This window comes from Chinchilla lanigera, unplaced genomic scaffold, assembly GCF_000276665.1.
Source record: "Chinchilla lanigera isolate Chin_1 unplaced genomic scaffold, ChiLan1.0 scaffold00008, whole genome shotgun sequence".
Lineage (NCBI taxonomy): Eukaryota > Metazoa > Chordata > Mammalia > Rodentia > Chinchillidae > Chinchilla > Chinchilla lanigera.
In genome coordinates this window covers 22,027,370-22,042,667 of record NW_004955409.1, presented here as the reverse complement: position 1 = coordinate 22,042,667, position 15,298 = coordinate 22,027,370, and the positions used below count along the sequence as shown (strand labels likewise).

At 37.4% G+C, this 15,298-nt stretch overlaps 1 protein-coding gene across 1 annotated transcript in view; it reads left to right on the top strand.

Annotated features, from left to right (window-relative positions):
- Ctage5 (CTAGE family, member 5) overlaps window positions 1–15,298 on the top strand; it is a 112,765-nt gene that overhangs the window by 38,405 nt on the left and 59,062 nt on the right. The window contains exons 7-14 of the mRNA XM_005376883.2: window positions 2,217–2,348; window positions 6,802–6,823; window positions 6,918–7,006; window positions 11,898–11,969; window positions 12,712–12,738; window positions 13,257–13,367; window positions 14,118–14,189; window positions 14,654–14,758. Of these exons, the coding sequence (XP_005376940.1) occupies window positions 2,217–2,348; window positions 6,802–6,823; window positions 6,918–7,006; window positions 11,898–11,969; window positions 12,712–12,738; window positions 13,257–13,367; window positions 14,118–14,189; window positions 14,654–14,758 (630 nt within the window). The remainder of the gene's footprint in view (window positions 1–2,216; window positions 2,349–6,801; window positions 6,824–6,917; window positions 7,007–11,897; window positions 11,970–12,711; window positions 12,739–13,256; window positions 13,368–14,117; window positions 14,190–14,653; window positions 14,759–15,298) is intronic.

The window sequence follows — 15,298 nt, the reverse complement described above, 5'->3', positions numbered from 1 at the left end:
CTCCCTTCTTTCCTTCCTTCCTTCCTTCCCTCCCTCCCTCCATCCCTCCCTCCCTTCCTTCCTCCTTTCCATTTCCCAGTACCTGTTACACAGAGAAACAATGCAGTATTTACATGTGTGTCTGATTAATTGCACTTAGCAGTGTGGTCTCGGGCCTCGAACCCTTTTAATCTGGGTTGCAACTTTGGGAATGACTTGCTCTTTCCATCAACAAATACCATAGCCATCACCAGGGAGAGGAACACAGATGTTTCAGTCTGTGTGGGGCCATCCTCTGCATAGGATCCCTCTAAGACATCCACATAGGTTTGTTCAACTAACCTGTGTCATAAAAGCCAGAGTCGGAGTCAAAGATTTGTGAGTTATCATGATACAGAGGTCATGAAGACATGGAGATGGCTAGGATTAAAAGGAAAGTATGTTTTAAAAAATGTCTGGAAAATAGTTGTTAATAAATACAGAATTAGTGAATGGATAGATGGATACCTGAATATTAGTATCTCCTCGTGTTAATTGTTCATTTTGCTGATCCTTTTCAGTCTTGTTCAGACTGAATTCTTTTAAGACCAATTCAAAGTAAAGCTCTTTGATCCCTTTTTAAAGGGAGATTTAAAACAAAATGACTTAATGACCTAAGGAAATTAATAAGCATGCTAATTTTTTTCATCAAATACTTTATGAATAATGAATGATCTAATCCCCTTTTTGAAATTCTTCTGTGGTTTATAACTGAATATAGGAAAAATAATTTTTTAGCATGACATGTAAAGGAGAAATTATTTTCAAGTATAGTATCTTTAAGAGTTACATCTTTGCTTTATAATCAGATGGTCTCAGGACCTGAACGTAGACATTGTCTGTCTTTCTTTTTCTTTTTTGGAAACAGTGTCTTTGTATTGAGCAACACCACTACCCGCCTGCCTTTTAAAACTTTGAGACAGCGTCTTGCTAGCTAGCCCAGGCTGCCCAAGCTAGCCTCCCAATTTGTAACGGTCTTGTGTCAGTCTCCCGTGTGCTGGGATGACAGGCGTGCGCCTCCATATGAGGGTCAGTAACGTGCATCTCTTGTGTTGACTAAGTTAGCTGAGGTAAAATGCTTGGGGAGTATGTCAACTGTGAAGAGAACTTATTTTCTCCCCAGTATTGCATATTGAATTCCTGCTTTTCTTAGAGACAAAAATCAGTATTTCTTACTGGCACTGACTGATGTCACTGGAGTAATGTAGGGACAGGCAGAGGTCAGGATATTTTTTAGAAGTATGACCATGTTTATTTAGTACAGGTTAATGAACTGTAGATAGTGACTTGGAAAGAGAGCATTAGAGTAAAAAAATAGGTTTTGGAGAGAATAACTATTAAAGGGTGGGTTTTTTCCTAGACAGAAAAGGACAAGAAAGGCAACACTTGTTACAGAGGTTTGGGGTTGGAAAAAAACCTGGTTCATACTTAGGCTGTTTTTTGAAGCATATCCCCCACCGTCTTTCTCTTTTATTGGGATCAAGTAGTATCTGGGCACAGTAACAACAGAAGGACCCGTCAGGTGAGAAGCAATTGTGACTCTGTGCTGGGAGAGGAGAAATACAGAAGCAGCTGCAAAAGCCTCGTGCAGTGTTGTGCTGAAGACCTGCTGGGGAAGGAAATCTTGTGGAAAAGACCACAGTTAGAGGACCATGGCCTTTGAAGGGGAGATGATAATCGCCTTTATCGAGTACCTGTCTTGTGTGTTGAAGCAGTATTATTCCTACCATAGTTAACAAAGGACGGGACTGACAGAGAGATTCATGTTCCAAGCCCAGACCTCGCGCTGTTATTTTCAAAGCTGAAGTCCCCTCTCCCTGAAACATTAATGTGGAACCCAGTACCCTCTTCCCATAAAACCTAAATTGATTGAAATCAGAGAAAGAGCGCCTGAAGCCAGGCCACGCAGGTTCTTTGGCTTTTTCAGTTTTATTATGAGCCTGGAAGGCTCTGAGGCACCCTGGAGCTGCAGCTGACAGTCGCTGCATGTCCCTACTGCTGTTCTCCATGGCTTGGAGAAGGTGCTTGAAAGTTGCCTGAAAAATGTCCTCGGCTGCCTTCTGTTTGGTGTTAGTCTGGCAGATCCTGCCATGAGAAGGTTATTAATGGAGGTGACCCCACATACTGGACCTGTGTTTGTTAACAGCACTTCTTGTCAGAAATGTGTATTTAGGGGTTTACTTCTCTTTGCCTTGAAGGTTGTGGCAGCACTGCCTGAAGAAATGAGACCAGGCCCCGCTGCCTATGGTTTATCGTGGGAATTGGTGATAGGGGCAGCTATCGTTGGTTTTTTTGCTGTTCTCTTATTTTTATGGAGAAGTTTTCGATCGGTAAGTAACCAATATGTACTAAGAGAATGTTTATTCTTATTAAATGTTTTTAAAAATTAATTCATCTTTAGACTGAACAAGTAATATGAGAAACACATTTGTTATTTAAGGAGACCAGTTAGGTTGTAGTTTTGTGAGTTACTCATATTAGTGTGTGTCCACTAGAACACAGATTTAGAGGAATTTTTTGTATATGTGCATTTTATTTATTTATTTATTTATTTTTGGTATCGGGCATCGAACTCAGGACTTTACGCTTGCCAGGCAGATGCTCGTGCCTCTGAGCTATGTCCCCCGCCCTGTGTGTGCACTTTAAATAATTTCTTTGTGGAAGCATTCTGCACTAATGCTAAAACTCTACCTTACTTTCTTCATTCCCCCTCCTCTCCCTCTTCCTTCTCTCTTTCACCTCTCTGCTGTCTTCTTTTGGGGGGTCTGTGTTTGTTTTAACAGACATCTGTGTGTGGAATCAAAAGCATTGTCACTTACCTTCAGGTGGCCCTCTCTCATTTCATCCTCTACCTCCCTGTATTGGAGGTGACCCCTTTTTGGAGCCTGTGTTGGTTACTCCCTTGCCTTTAAAAAGCTGTTTTTGGGGTTGTAACATAACCTCTAAAAGTATACTTTAAAATTCTACTTGGCTTCATGACATATGTCATCTTTTAAGCTTTTTTACTCATTTTTTGTGAAGACTCTTCTATATTTTAATCTTTTTCTTTATTTTGTTTTTTTTTTTTTTGGTTTTTCTCTGGTACCGGCAACCGAACTCACAACCTTGTGCTTGCCAGGCAGGCGCTTTGCCGCTGAGCTAAATCCCCAGCCCCTCTTCTGTATTTTAATTTATTTATTTTTTGTGGTGCTGGAGATCAAACCCATGACTTTGGACATACTAGGGCAGGAGCTGTGCTGCTAAGCTTTAACCTCCAGCCCCTCGTCCATATTTTTAAATGAGGTTTTAACTTTACCCATATTGATTGCTCTAGAATACTACATTCTAAGAGTACACTGTAGTTTATTTGCAGACTTTATGGTCTTGGCAATTTGAATTGTTTTTAGACTTCTATTACAAACAGTGTTACTGTGTACATTTTAAATTCATATCTCCTGTTGTGTATTTGTAAGTTTCTCTTGAGAATATACCTACCTGTGAGATTGCTAGGTTCTGGAGCATGTGGAGGTTTGACTTTTAAAATTCTTTTCTGACTCACTTGTACTGATTTATGCTCCTACCAGTGGTGTGTAAGAGATTCTAGAGATCCATTTGGTCTATGTCCTCCCCAAAATCTACTCTTGTTGAAATCCTTGATTTTTTTGTCATTGGAATGGATATAAAATGACACCTTATGGCCTTGCTATGAATCCCTTGGAGGAAATCTTTCCAGTAAATATGCTAGTCAGTCACATGTATTAGTTCTTCTTGGAAATCTTTGTTTTTTGAAAAATTTTCTATTGAGTAGGTTGTTGTTTTCTTATTTGTAGCAATTCTTTACATATATATTTATTTATTTATTTGTTTTTTATTTATTTATTTATTTATTTATTTATGAGACAGGGTCTTGCTGTATCATTCAGGCTGTCCCCAAACTCACTGTATAGCCCAGGCTGGCCTTGAATTTGCAGCAATCCTCCTGCCTCAGCCTCCCAGTGCTGAGATTACAGGCCTGCACTGCCATGCCTGGCTTTATATATTATTGACACTACCTCATTGAGTATGGGCCACCTGTCCCAGTGTGAAATTCCTTTTTATTGTCTTCATAATTTTTAAAATGATGAACAGAATTTTTAGTTTTTGTTTTTATTTATTATTTTTTTGAGACAGGGTCTCACATATAATTCAGGCTGGCCTTGAACTCACTTTGTAGCCCAGGCTGGCCTTGAACCCATGGATCTTCCTGCCTCAGCCTCCTGAGTGCTGGGATTATAAGCGAGTACCACTATACCCAGCTAGAATTCTCAGTTTTAAAGTTTTGCTTATAACACTGAAGACCTTGATCCATGTTGTTAGTTGTTTTGTGTGGTGTAGAGTAGAAATTCAGTATAACTTCTTTCCTCAGGGAGTGAATATTTTCCCTTTATTCTGTGTATATTCATTCCTTTTCATCTGCAGTGCTGCAGATTAGAGTTTCATATATCTGTGGGTCTTCTCTATACTTTTATTTAATTAATTTTTTTGAAAGCAGATACATATATATATTCATTTTTATTTTTTCCCATAGTTCAAGCTTATTAATTTACTAATTATATTCACTTTTTTTTTTTTTTTTTTAGGTAGGGTCTTGCTGTCTAGTTCAAGCTGGCCTTGAGTTTACTATGTAGCTGAGGCTGACCTCAAACTTGCAGGGATCCTCCTGCTTCAGCCTCCCTAGTGCTAGGATTACAGGTGTGTGCCATCATGCCTGGCATGTTCATAAATTTTTATATATTTATATTTTTCATCTATCAAAAATGAAGAGAAATGGCTGCATTCTACTGTCATGGATTTATCATCTATTTTTCTGTCTTTTCTTATACATATTTGGAGGATAGCTTTTAGGTGTATACGTGTTTGGAATTACCGTGCCATGGTGAGTTGAACCTTGTCAGCATTTGGTGACCCTCTGTAACTCTAGCAATGCTTTTGTTCTCAGGTCTTTTTTTAGCTGATGTTAATAAAGCCATAGGACCTTTTTGACTGATAATTATCTTCTATCCTTATCATTTCCAGGCTTTCCATAGTCTCTACTTAATGTATTCTGGATTTTGTATACATTTTCTGATACATACTAATTTGGCTATCTCTTTTTCACTATTAGCTGTAGTCTACCTACATATACTATAATTGTCAATGTATTCGAACTGGTTTCTTACAGTTTAGCTTATTAATTTGTTCCATTTTTCCTACGTTTCTTTTAAATTCTTTTCATAGTGATGAGTAAATCTTTTTTCTAGAAAGACAGTGTCCCTTAGTACACTTTCTCTTGGTGTCCCTTTTAACTTTCCAGTTTACAACATGTTATCATCTAGATTTTTTTCTGGATTATTAAAGGTATATTTCTCTTTTTTCTAGTTTTTGTTCTTAATTTTTTCTTTTACCTTTCTTTTATCTTCAAGACAATAAATACCAAGGTATTTAATCACCCTTAATTGGTATCTCTTGCTGGGTCTTCTGGATTTCTTATATTGAATACTTTCAAGATTGTTTTTAGTGTGTCTGTGTCAGACAAATCTTCTGAAACTTAATTTGAATTCTTTAGTTTTTTTTGGAGGGGGAGATATGGTTTTATTGTGTTCCTTGGGCTGGCTTAAAACTCCTGAGTTCAAATGATCCTCCTGCTTCAGCTTCCTGAGTGGCTGGGATTACAGGGGCAAACCACTGTGCCCTGCTCTTGAGTGTGTTTGAATTAAGTCCTCTTGGGGTGGCAGTTTGTTCAGATACAAACAGTCTTAAGTCTACGGTTGTCCTTCCTTTAAAACCTTGCTGTTTTTTCATTTTGTATCTGGTGATACTTAGTAATGTCAACGTGATTCTTTTTCATTTGTGAGGAATTTTTTTTTTTTTTTTTTTGTGATACTGGTAATTGAACCTACGGCTTTCACACTGAGTTGTATCCTCTGCCCTGTTATAATATTTAATATTGAGACAGAGTATTGCTAAGTTGCCTGGGCTGGGCTTGGATATGATTGTCTTGCCTCCCAAGTACTGGGATTACAGTTGCACACAACCGTGCCTGGCCTTTCTTCTTCATTAAACATTTTTTTTCTCCTTCTGGGGCTTCTGTGTTTTAGGTTGTCCCTTGTGCTCACTTTCAGATGCCTTAACTTTTATTTCTCAGTTTCTTTGTGGCTTTCTGTTACTTTTTTAATTTCTCAGTGTGCAGTTTCAGTTTCCTAATCTCCTGCTCTTCCATACCATTCTGCTGTGCTTCTCTTCTACATTTGCTGTTAGTTGTACCTCAGCACACAGTTTGTAGGTGACCTAAGTCCTCCTCTTTTGTCTTTTCTACTCAGTGGTGCCACCTCAGCCCCAAAACTGACTCTTTTACAAAGGATTTATTGCCCTTCATTATTTGAGAGAAAACTTCGAGAAGAAAAAGTTTGTTTATGGTTTCTTTAGAGTCAGTTCAGATCAAGATTTCTCAGACTTTTATTTTGGTGATGGGGCATGATAATGGGGACTTCTTGAAGTAGTTTGTTTCAGGACCAAATATGTTTAGGAAACTGTGGGTTAAATGAAATTAAACGTGTATCTTTACACCAGACTGATTTTAGAGTCTTTAACAGGGCCATGTACAGTGTGAATCATCAGTAAGGACTGTAGCATTTTTCTCATGGGACATAGAACACTTTTGACTCATTCATAGTAAGGCAATAAGAAATCTGTTATTATCTTTATGTTTTTGAGTAGAAGCTAAATAAGTTAAATTGACTTGAATGTATTTGTTTTAATGTAATTTTTGTTAAAAATGTGTTTCAGGTTAGAAGCCGTTGGTATGTGGGTAAGCTGATTTTCCATTTTATCTCATTGTGCATAATTTTAAAACTTGTAATTTATTTATGATATATATGTATATCCATCGTTCTTTCTTCCAGGGAGAGAAAAGCAGCTTGCTGTAAAGCTTTCTGAACTAATTGAAGAAAAATGTAAACTACTTGAAAAAGTTAGCCTTGTTCAAAAAGAGGTAAGGCACTGTTGGAAATGACGCTCATATTAGAGTTAGGCAGCTTTGTACTTCTCTGTGTGGCTACTTCTATGTAAATTTGTCATTAATACTTTGCACACTTTTCAAGTTCTGTTGCTACTTTTTTTTTCTTCTTTTTTTTTTTGGTACTGGGAATTGAACTCAGGACCTTGCACTTGCTAGGCTTGTGCTTATGCCACTGAGCTATATTTGGGCCCTAGGTAACTTCAGTGCTTAACCCCCATCTTATTAACAGTAGTCATTGTGCTAGGTGTAAAGTGTTTTCTCACCGTGGTTTCAGTTTGTGTTACCGCATCTTTCTATATGTTTATTGCCCATTTTGATGTTCTTTTTGTGAAGTTGCCTTTTTAAGTTATTTTCATATTTTTGAAGGTATAGTTATCTGCCTTTTTCCTTTTTAATATGTAGGATTTTTTCTGTGTTTCTGGTCTAAGGAAATATTTGCCTCTCCTAATGCAGTGCTGCGTGCTTGTAATCCCAGCTACTTTGCAAGCTGAGGCAGGAGGACTGAAAATTCAGAGCAAGTCTGGGCTACATAGGGCTACATATGTCTCAGAAAAAAAAAAGAGATAAGAAGAAAAAAGAAGCTGACTGGAAGTGGTGGCACACGCCTGTAATCCCAGCAATGGCACGGCTAAGGCGGAAGGATTGTTGTGAGTTTGAGCCTTACCTGGAATACATAGTGAGTTCAAGACCAGACTGAACTACATAGCAGGACCTCTACTCAACAAAATGAGACAAGACAAGACATCTGGGATGTAGTTCAGTGGTAGAGCTCTTTTGTCTGCCTAGCATGCATGAGGCCTTACGTTCAATTCCCAGTCCATGGGCTCTATTATATTATTCTGCTTATGTCTTTTAAAAATCCTGTTTATATCTTTTTAAAATCCCTTCTTGTGTACATTTTTTGTGTTGTGGTTTTGCATATCTTTTCTTAGATTTATTCCTAGGTCTGTCTCTTTTTTTAAATGGCATTATTGGGATATAGCTACATACTATACCGTCCACTTATCTGAAGAGTATAAATGAGTGATTGTTAGTCTATCCATAGAGTTGTGCATCCTTAAAAGCAATCAGATTTTTTGGAGGGGCAGGTACTGGGCACTGAACTCAGGAAAATGCTTGTGCCCCTGAGCTATATCCCTGGCCCAGCAGTCAACTTTTGAAAGTCTTTATTATTCTCCAGAGAAACCTTAAACCCCTTAATTAATGCCTTTATCCAGTTTGTCCTACTTCAAATCCCTGTAATGATTTATTTACATTCTATGTCTGTAGATTTGCCTTTTCTACATATGTCACACAGATGGAATCATAGAACACAGTTCTTCCTGATTGATTTCTTGTAGCATGGTGCTAAACAAAATGCAACAATTTCACTTGTAGGCATATACCCAAAAGAGATTATTTTGTTCATGTTGTTACATAATTAGAATTAATTTCTTTTTTTTTTTCAAGTAATGCTACTTTTTGTTTGATTGAATTTTGGTTTATTTTTGGTAATTCTGTGAAGAATGCCACTGGAATTTTGATAGGGATCTCTTTGAGTTTATGTATTGCTTTAGGTATTATGGATGTTTTAATAATATTCTAATCCATGATTGTAGAATATCTTCTCATTTGTTTTGTCAATTTCTTTAACCATTGTTTTTTTAGTTAACAATGTGTAAGTTCCTTTATATCCTTGGTTAAAATTATTCCTAAAATTCTTTTTGAGGTACTTATAAATGAAATTGTTCTTAATAGCTTTTCCAGATAATTTATGTTAAGAAATTATACAAATTTTGTATGTTGATTTTATATTCTGTAACTTTATTGAATTTATTAGATTTATATTGTTTTGGTGCAGTCTTAAGGGTTTTCTATATGTAGCATCATCCCTAATGAAATAGAGATCATTTCACTTCTTCCTGTCTGATTTGGATAACTTTTGTATCTTTTCTTTTTCTTCCAATTAGATTTTCTTGGTACATTTTAGATACACATAATGATCACATTCATCATAGAGAATTGTACCTATGCATGATACAACCTTTTTTCCCATTTCTCTACCTCCCATAACTCTTCTTCCCTTATCCATTTACAAAAACTGTTTCCATTTTTTTCTCATTTTTTTTACCCCCTTATTTGAACATATCCTTCCTATTTCACAACACCTGTTATACATTTTGGTCCTTATTTACACTTTTGGTTTCTCACACCAGAGAAACAATGTGGTATTTACACTGTGTGTCCGATTTATTTCACTTAAGAGAATGGTCTTGAGGTGCGTCCATTTACCTAGAAATGTCACGAGCTTATCCATTTTACGGCAGAGTAAGTGCTCTGTTGTATAAAAAAACCCACGTCTTCCTTATCCATTCACCAGTTAATAGGTATTTGTGCTTTTTCCAAGATTTGCTGTTACAAACTGCTGCTCTAACCATGGGTGTGCTTCAGCTTTAAACTCTTTCAAAAGAGAAAAAAATTAACTGGGTATAGTGGTACATGTCTATAATCCCAGCACTTGGGAAGTTGAGACATGAAGGTTGCTGTGAGTTCAAGGTCAGCCTGAACTACACAGCTGCACAGTGAGACGCTGTGTCAAAACACGTGCACCTTCCTCCCCCGATCCCCACCATACTGGGGATTGAATGCGGGGCTCCAGCTGTGCTAGGCCCATGCTCCACTAGTGAGCTATAATAAACCCCTAACCTAACTGCTTCTCTTTTATAAGGTTTCTTGGGATTATGTTGGGTTTATCAGTATAATCCTGAGTATTCTCCTGATCTCAAGATTCTTAATCATACATGGAAATTTTGAGCAGTAGGGAGAGGTTATTGGTCAGTCAAGCTCAAGGTTCTGTCCTGAAGCCTGAGCTGCTTGGCTCACCTGACTTGACAGGTGCTGAACTCTTTTTTGTTGTTGTTGTTTTATCCTCTCAGCTGTTGGTTCTGAAACATTTACTCAGTTTCTTCTCTAGCAGCCTTTACTTTTGGGGGAAGAAGAAACCTCAAACGCAGGGTTTGCCTCTGGAGAATCCTTCCTTTAAAATAAATTCTCAGCATTTGAATGGCTCTCAGGCCTGCAGATAGATTTTTTTTTTTTTTTTTTTTTAGTCTGTTTTTCTTGTTCCTAGCAGGAAGGGTTGTTCAAAATAACCAAGTCTTTTTAATCACTTTTTTTTTTGGTTTTTCTCCAGTGCTGGGAACCATACTCACGACCTTGTGCTTGCCAGGCAGGCGCTTTTTGCCGCTGAGCTAAATCCCCAGCCCCTCACTTTTTATTTGAAGTCTTGACTTGCTGTCTCGGTTACTTTTCTCTCGTTGCTGGGACAAAATACCTGATGCCCAAAATTAAGGAAGGAAAGGTTTATTTCCGCTTACAGTTTGTGGAGGTTTCAGTCCGTACTTGGCAGAGTGGCACATGGCAGAGAGCTACAGCTCATGGCGACAGAACGCAGCAAAGCAACAAGCACTCACACAAGGGAGGAAATGGCCAGAAGCACCCTCTTCCTCTCCCTTACATATGCAAACTATTCACCCCAGGGCGGGTGCAGCTCTCACACCCATAATCAATCAAACTCTAAAAGCCTGCCCCATGGCCGCATGAGGCTTTGGGGGGACACCCAGACACAAACCATAACACTTGCCTTCAGCATTGTGTATTTTTCATTTGTTGATGGTTGTTCTCTATATTTTAAAGGCTTTATATGCCCTGCTTACTGTATTTGTCATACCATAGGAAATTAAAAGTGAAAATTTCTGGCCCTGGGCAAAAACCTGTCATCTCAGCACTATGTAAGGCTGAGGCAGGAAGACTGCAAATTTGAGTCCATCTTGGGCAGTTTAACAATTTGATGAGACCCTGTCTCAAAATAAAAGAAAAAAAAAGAGGACTGTAGATGTAGCTAAGTACAGATACCCTGAGTTCAGTCCCTGGGGAGTTGCCTTCCCAAATGAAAAATTCTGATGGACAGTTACTATAGCGTTCTCTTATTGAACAGACTTAGAGATTTATGTATACACAAATATACGTCTTCTTTTGGAGGGGTGGTGGTAGGTCTGGGGATTGAACTCAGGGCCTTCATACTGACCTACCTTTCCTATCCTTTTTTATTTTTATTTACTTATTAAAAATTTTTTTTCTGGCTTTTTGAGACAAGGTCTCACTATGCTGTTCAGGCTGGTCTTGATCTTACTATCTAGCCCAGGCTGGCCTCCAACTTGCAGTGATGCTCTTGCCTGGACCACCTGAGTGCTGGATCACAGGTGTGCATTGCCATGCCCAGCCCCTTTTTTATTTTGAGACAGGGTCTTGCTAAGTTGCCCAGGCTGGGCTCATCCTTCGGTTTCAATTTCCCATCCTGAGTGGGATTACAGCCATGTGCCACCATGTCTGGCTTCAAAAAATACACTTTTTGTATAAATATTTGGGTAATCTTTATTATAACCTTTCTGTTAAAATTATTACTTCCTTTTAAGTAAAGAATGCTCATATGAGTTACTTTCTTGTGTTTTCTAAGAAGAGGACTTTGGACAGCTTTCTTAGTCTTGGAGAAGTTCCATGAGATGTTCAAGCTAGTGCCTTGTGATGTCTTAGCTGCTTTTGTTTGTGAGAGTGGCCAGCTTTGATGCGAGAGAAAGCTAAGTAAATCCAAGCACATTTAACATATGTGTGGAGGGGGCTAGGGATTTAGCTCAGCGTCACAGTGCCTGCCTGGCAAGTGCAAGGTCATGAGTTTGATTCCTGGTACTGGAAGAAAAACAAAAACAAAACAAACAAACAAAAACAACGTACATATGGAGCTAGAGCTGTCTGCTTTTTAATGGCAACCTAGATGGTATTTGGAATAAAATTTGTAATTTTTAACTTCTGTGCTGCCTTGTTTCAGTGTGAAGGCTTAGAGTCTTTGTTAAAGGGTGCCGGCCTTGAGAAGGACTCAGCGGAAGCACAAAGTCTAGAGGTAAAAAATTGCGATGTAGCTTAAAAGTCTGGGACAAAGGTCTTATTAAGTAACATGAAGTTTGAAAATCATGTATATTCTCAGAATGATTTCAAAGAAGTGTGCAAGAGCATCTCTGGATGTTAAAACTTAAGGAAATAGTTAAGCAGAGTTAGCAGGACAATTTGACTTCTTGTTGAGTGAGCCTTGAGTGAGACATAATTAATTTACTGGAATCTAGACGTGTCTAGAGTGTTTTCATTCTTCATTCCTAAGAAATGAGTTAAGGTGCCTGTTCCCTTTTTGATTCAGTTTGCTTTAGAAAGGGGAAATAGGACTCTTGGTCACCAGTTTAGGGGTAATTGGAAACAGTAAGTTGTATAAATTGTGACAGTATTTGCCTTCACTTCATCCACTGGAGAGCAGGAGCTAAGGTAGGCCGAAGGTATTTATTATAAGTAGGGGTGTGTTGGTAAATGTTTAACAAGTGCTGTCTGAAAAGCATTTGCTGAATTCTGTGGTATATATACTTCCACCATGGGCAACTTCAAGCTACCAGCATGATGTCCCTGAATGAGAAGTTTGGAAGAGATCTACACAGGTGACTTTTTCCTACACTAGGTGTGATTCAGCTAATTACACAGAAGTATAGTGATTTGTAGTGTAGAATTCCTGTAATGATATAGTCAGATTTGGGGAAATTTTTGTAAATGAGTTTTTTAATTACTATACTATCTTTTGGTTTATTATTTTTTTAAACAAGTTTGATGAAGGATCACAAATATCAGAGGTATGTTTTATTTAAAATCCATTTGGAATAATCCAATAACGAATCACTTTAAATTAAAAAGTTTATAGGAAATATGTCATAATTCAATGGAGACTATTATCATAACGCATTCTTAATTGGTTTTAAAGTTTATTATTTATGTTTTTATATTAGATTTGTTTCTCATATTTTCCTTAACATGCTTTTTAACATGCTTTAGAACAGAGGCTGGCAAACTGCTTAGTAGATTTTCTGCCATTTTTTGTAAATAAAACTTTATTGGAACATAGCCATGTTCATTGTTTCTAATAATGATATAGTTAAATATGACAGAGACTGTGTGGCCCTGAAGTTGGAAATATTTACTTTCTGACATCTTGTAGAAGTTTGATCACCAGTGCTAGAATTGCTATTATCTTAATATTGTAAAACTGAGCAAATATATAAGCTACACAAGTACATATGTTTCATTATATTCATCTGATTTACCCTAGCCAGAATTCCCCGTGTCTGTCTGATAAGTTTGCTTTCTATTTTAGGAAACCTATGAAGAGCTGGACAGGAACAAATCTAAGCTTGAAGAAGAAATACTCTTTCTAGAAAAAGAGCTAAAAGATGAGAAATCTAAGCGTTCTGAACAAGATGAATTGGTAAGGCTTTTGTATTTGAGGAGAATGTAAGTGAAAGTTTTGAGTTTTAAAAATTAATATGGTGTTAGTTAGAAGATTACATCCACTGTAAAAAACCATGCAAAGAATATAGGAGGTTATAAAGTGGAAAGCAAAATTTTCCAAATGTGTCCTTCACTTCCTAGAAGTTATCCTAAGTTTCATGCATGTTCTTTTTTTTTTTTGGTCCTGAGACAGGGTCTCATTATGTAGTTCAGGATGGCCTTGAACTCATTATGTAGCCCAGGCCGTTCTAGAACTCACAGTGATCCTTCTGCCTCAGCCCCCTGAGAATTAGGATTACAGGCCTGTGCTGCCATGTCTAGCTCTCATGCATGTTCTTAAAGACATGTTCTATATGTGTAGAAGTAACTCAAAGAATTTAAATTATATGATCACATACATAGTAAATTATATATAGTGAACATTATAACTTTGTCTTTTTATTTTAAAATCTGGCTTAAGGAAAGTCTTGATGTGTGTGAGATCATTTAATAAGATTTGATATTGGTGGACTTACCTTGAACTTGTGTGAGTGCTATGAAATATCAAAGTTGAGATGAAGTAGTTATATAACTTCGGCATAAAATCCCTATCGGCATATGGTAAATTAACTGAAAGTTGATTTGCACCCTCACTTGTGAAACAAGAGTGTTAGCTTAGCAACATACTATATTTATGTATAGAATGGTTTAGTGAATTCTTGTCTATTGATTGGTACTCTGTTTGCAGAAGGCCAGTGTTTCAGAAAAGATACAGGCCCTAGAAGATGAATCAAAATCCCTCAAATCCCAAGTAGCTGAAGTAAGTTCAATTAGTCTAATGGGTCTATTGCTTGTGAAAATAATTTAATTTTATTATTTTTATTATTAAGGAATAAAATACTATATTAGGATTTGATGTATAGTTCTTAGAAAAAGGTTTACTTTTCACTGGGCAAATATTTATTGCTGCTGTTGTATACTGAACAGTATTAGTTGAACTTTCCGTCACAGAGACACAAGATAAATAGGTAACAAAATTTATTGCACAGTACGTAGAAGGTTTTCAGTGGTGAAATCATTTGTCCAAGATCACTTGGCCAATTGGTGGCAGTCAAGAATAGATCCTGATTCTAGGTCAGCCTTGTTCTTCTAAAACTTGATGACTTTGCTATCAATATTGGCACATATTACCTTTGCTTAAATTACATGTTTAAGGTAATAGAAATGTAAATATGAATGTTTGTTAGGTTAATTGTTATAAACTATAGTTTCTTTTTTACTTAGGCCAAAACAACCTTTAAAATATTTCAAATCAATGAAGAGCGACTTAAGGGAGCAATAAAAGATGCAAAGAATGAAAATTCCCAACTTCAGGAAAGCCAAAAACAGGTTTGTATTCCGTAGAGATTCTTCACCTTGTGACTGTGTAGTTACAGATCCACTGGTCACACACATGGCTGATCCCTGCTATGTATGTTTAAAAGCTTGTGGAGGATGTTTATTAGTGGTTGTAACAAATCAGAGTTAGGAGTTAGACTAGGAAGAGTCAGGAAGTTCTTAAATATATTGCGTAAAGCAAATAAAATCTCAAATCAGTTCTTACTATGAGAACGAGCCTGTTCAAGAAAACCACTATAGTCCTTAAGGAGTAGTGACAGTATTCTAGAAGTAGCTGCTACCACTTTTAGAATATATAGCCTAAGAAAAATCTTTTTCTTTTTATGTCCCTGTAGCACAAAGCAGACTAGCATTTCCTTTTTTCCTTCCTTCCTTCCTTCCTTCCTTCCTTCCTTCCTTCCTTCCTTCCTTCCTTCCTGCCTTCCTTCCTTCCCCCCTCATGTCCCCTCTACTCCCTTCCCCTCCCCTCCCCATCTCCCCTTGCTCTCCCTCTCCCCTTCCCTCTCCCTTTCCCTCTTCCTTCTCCCTCCT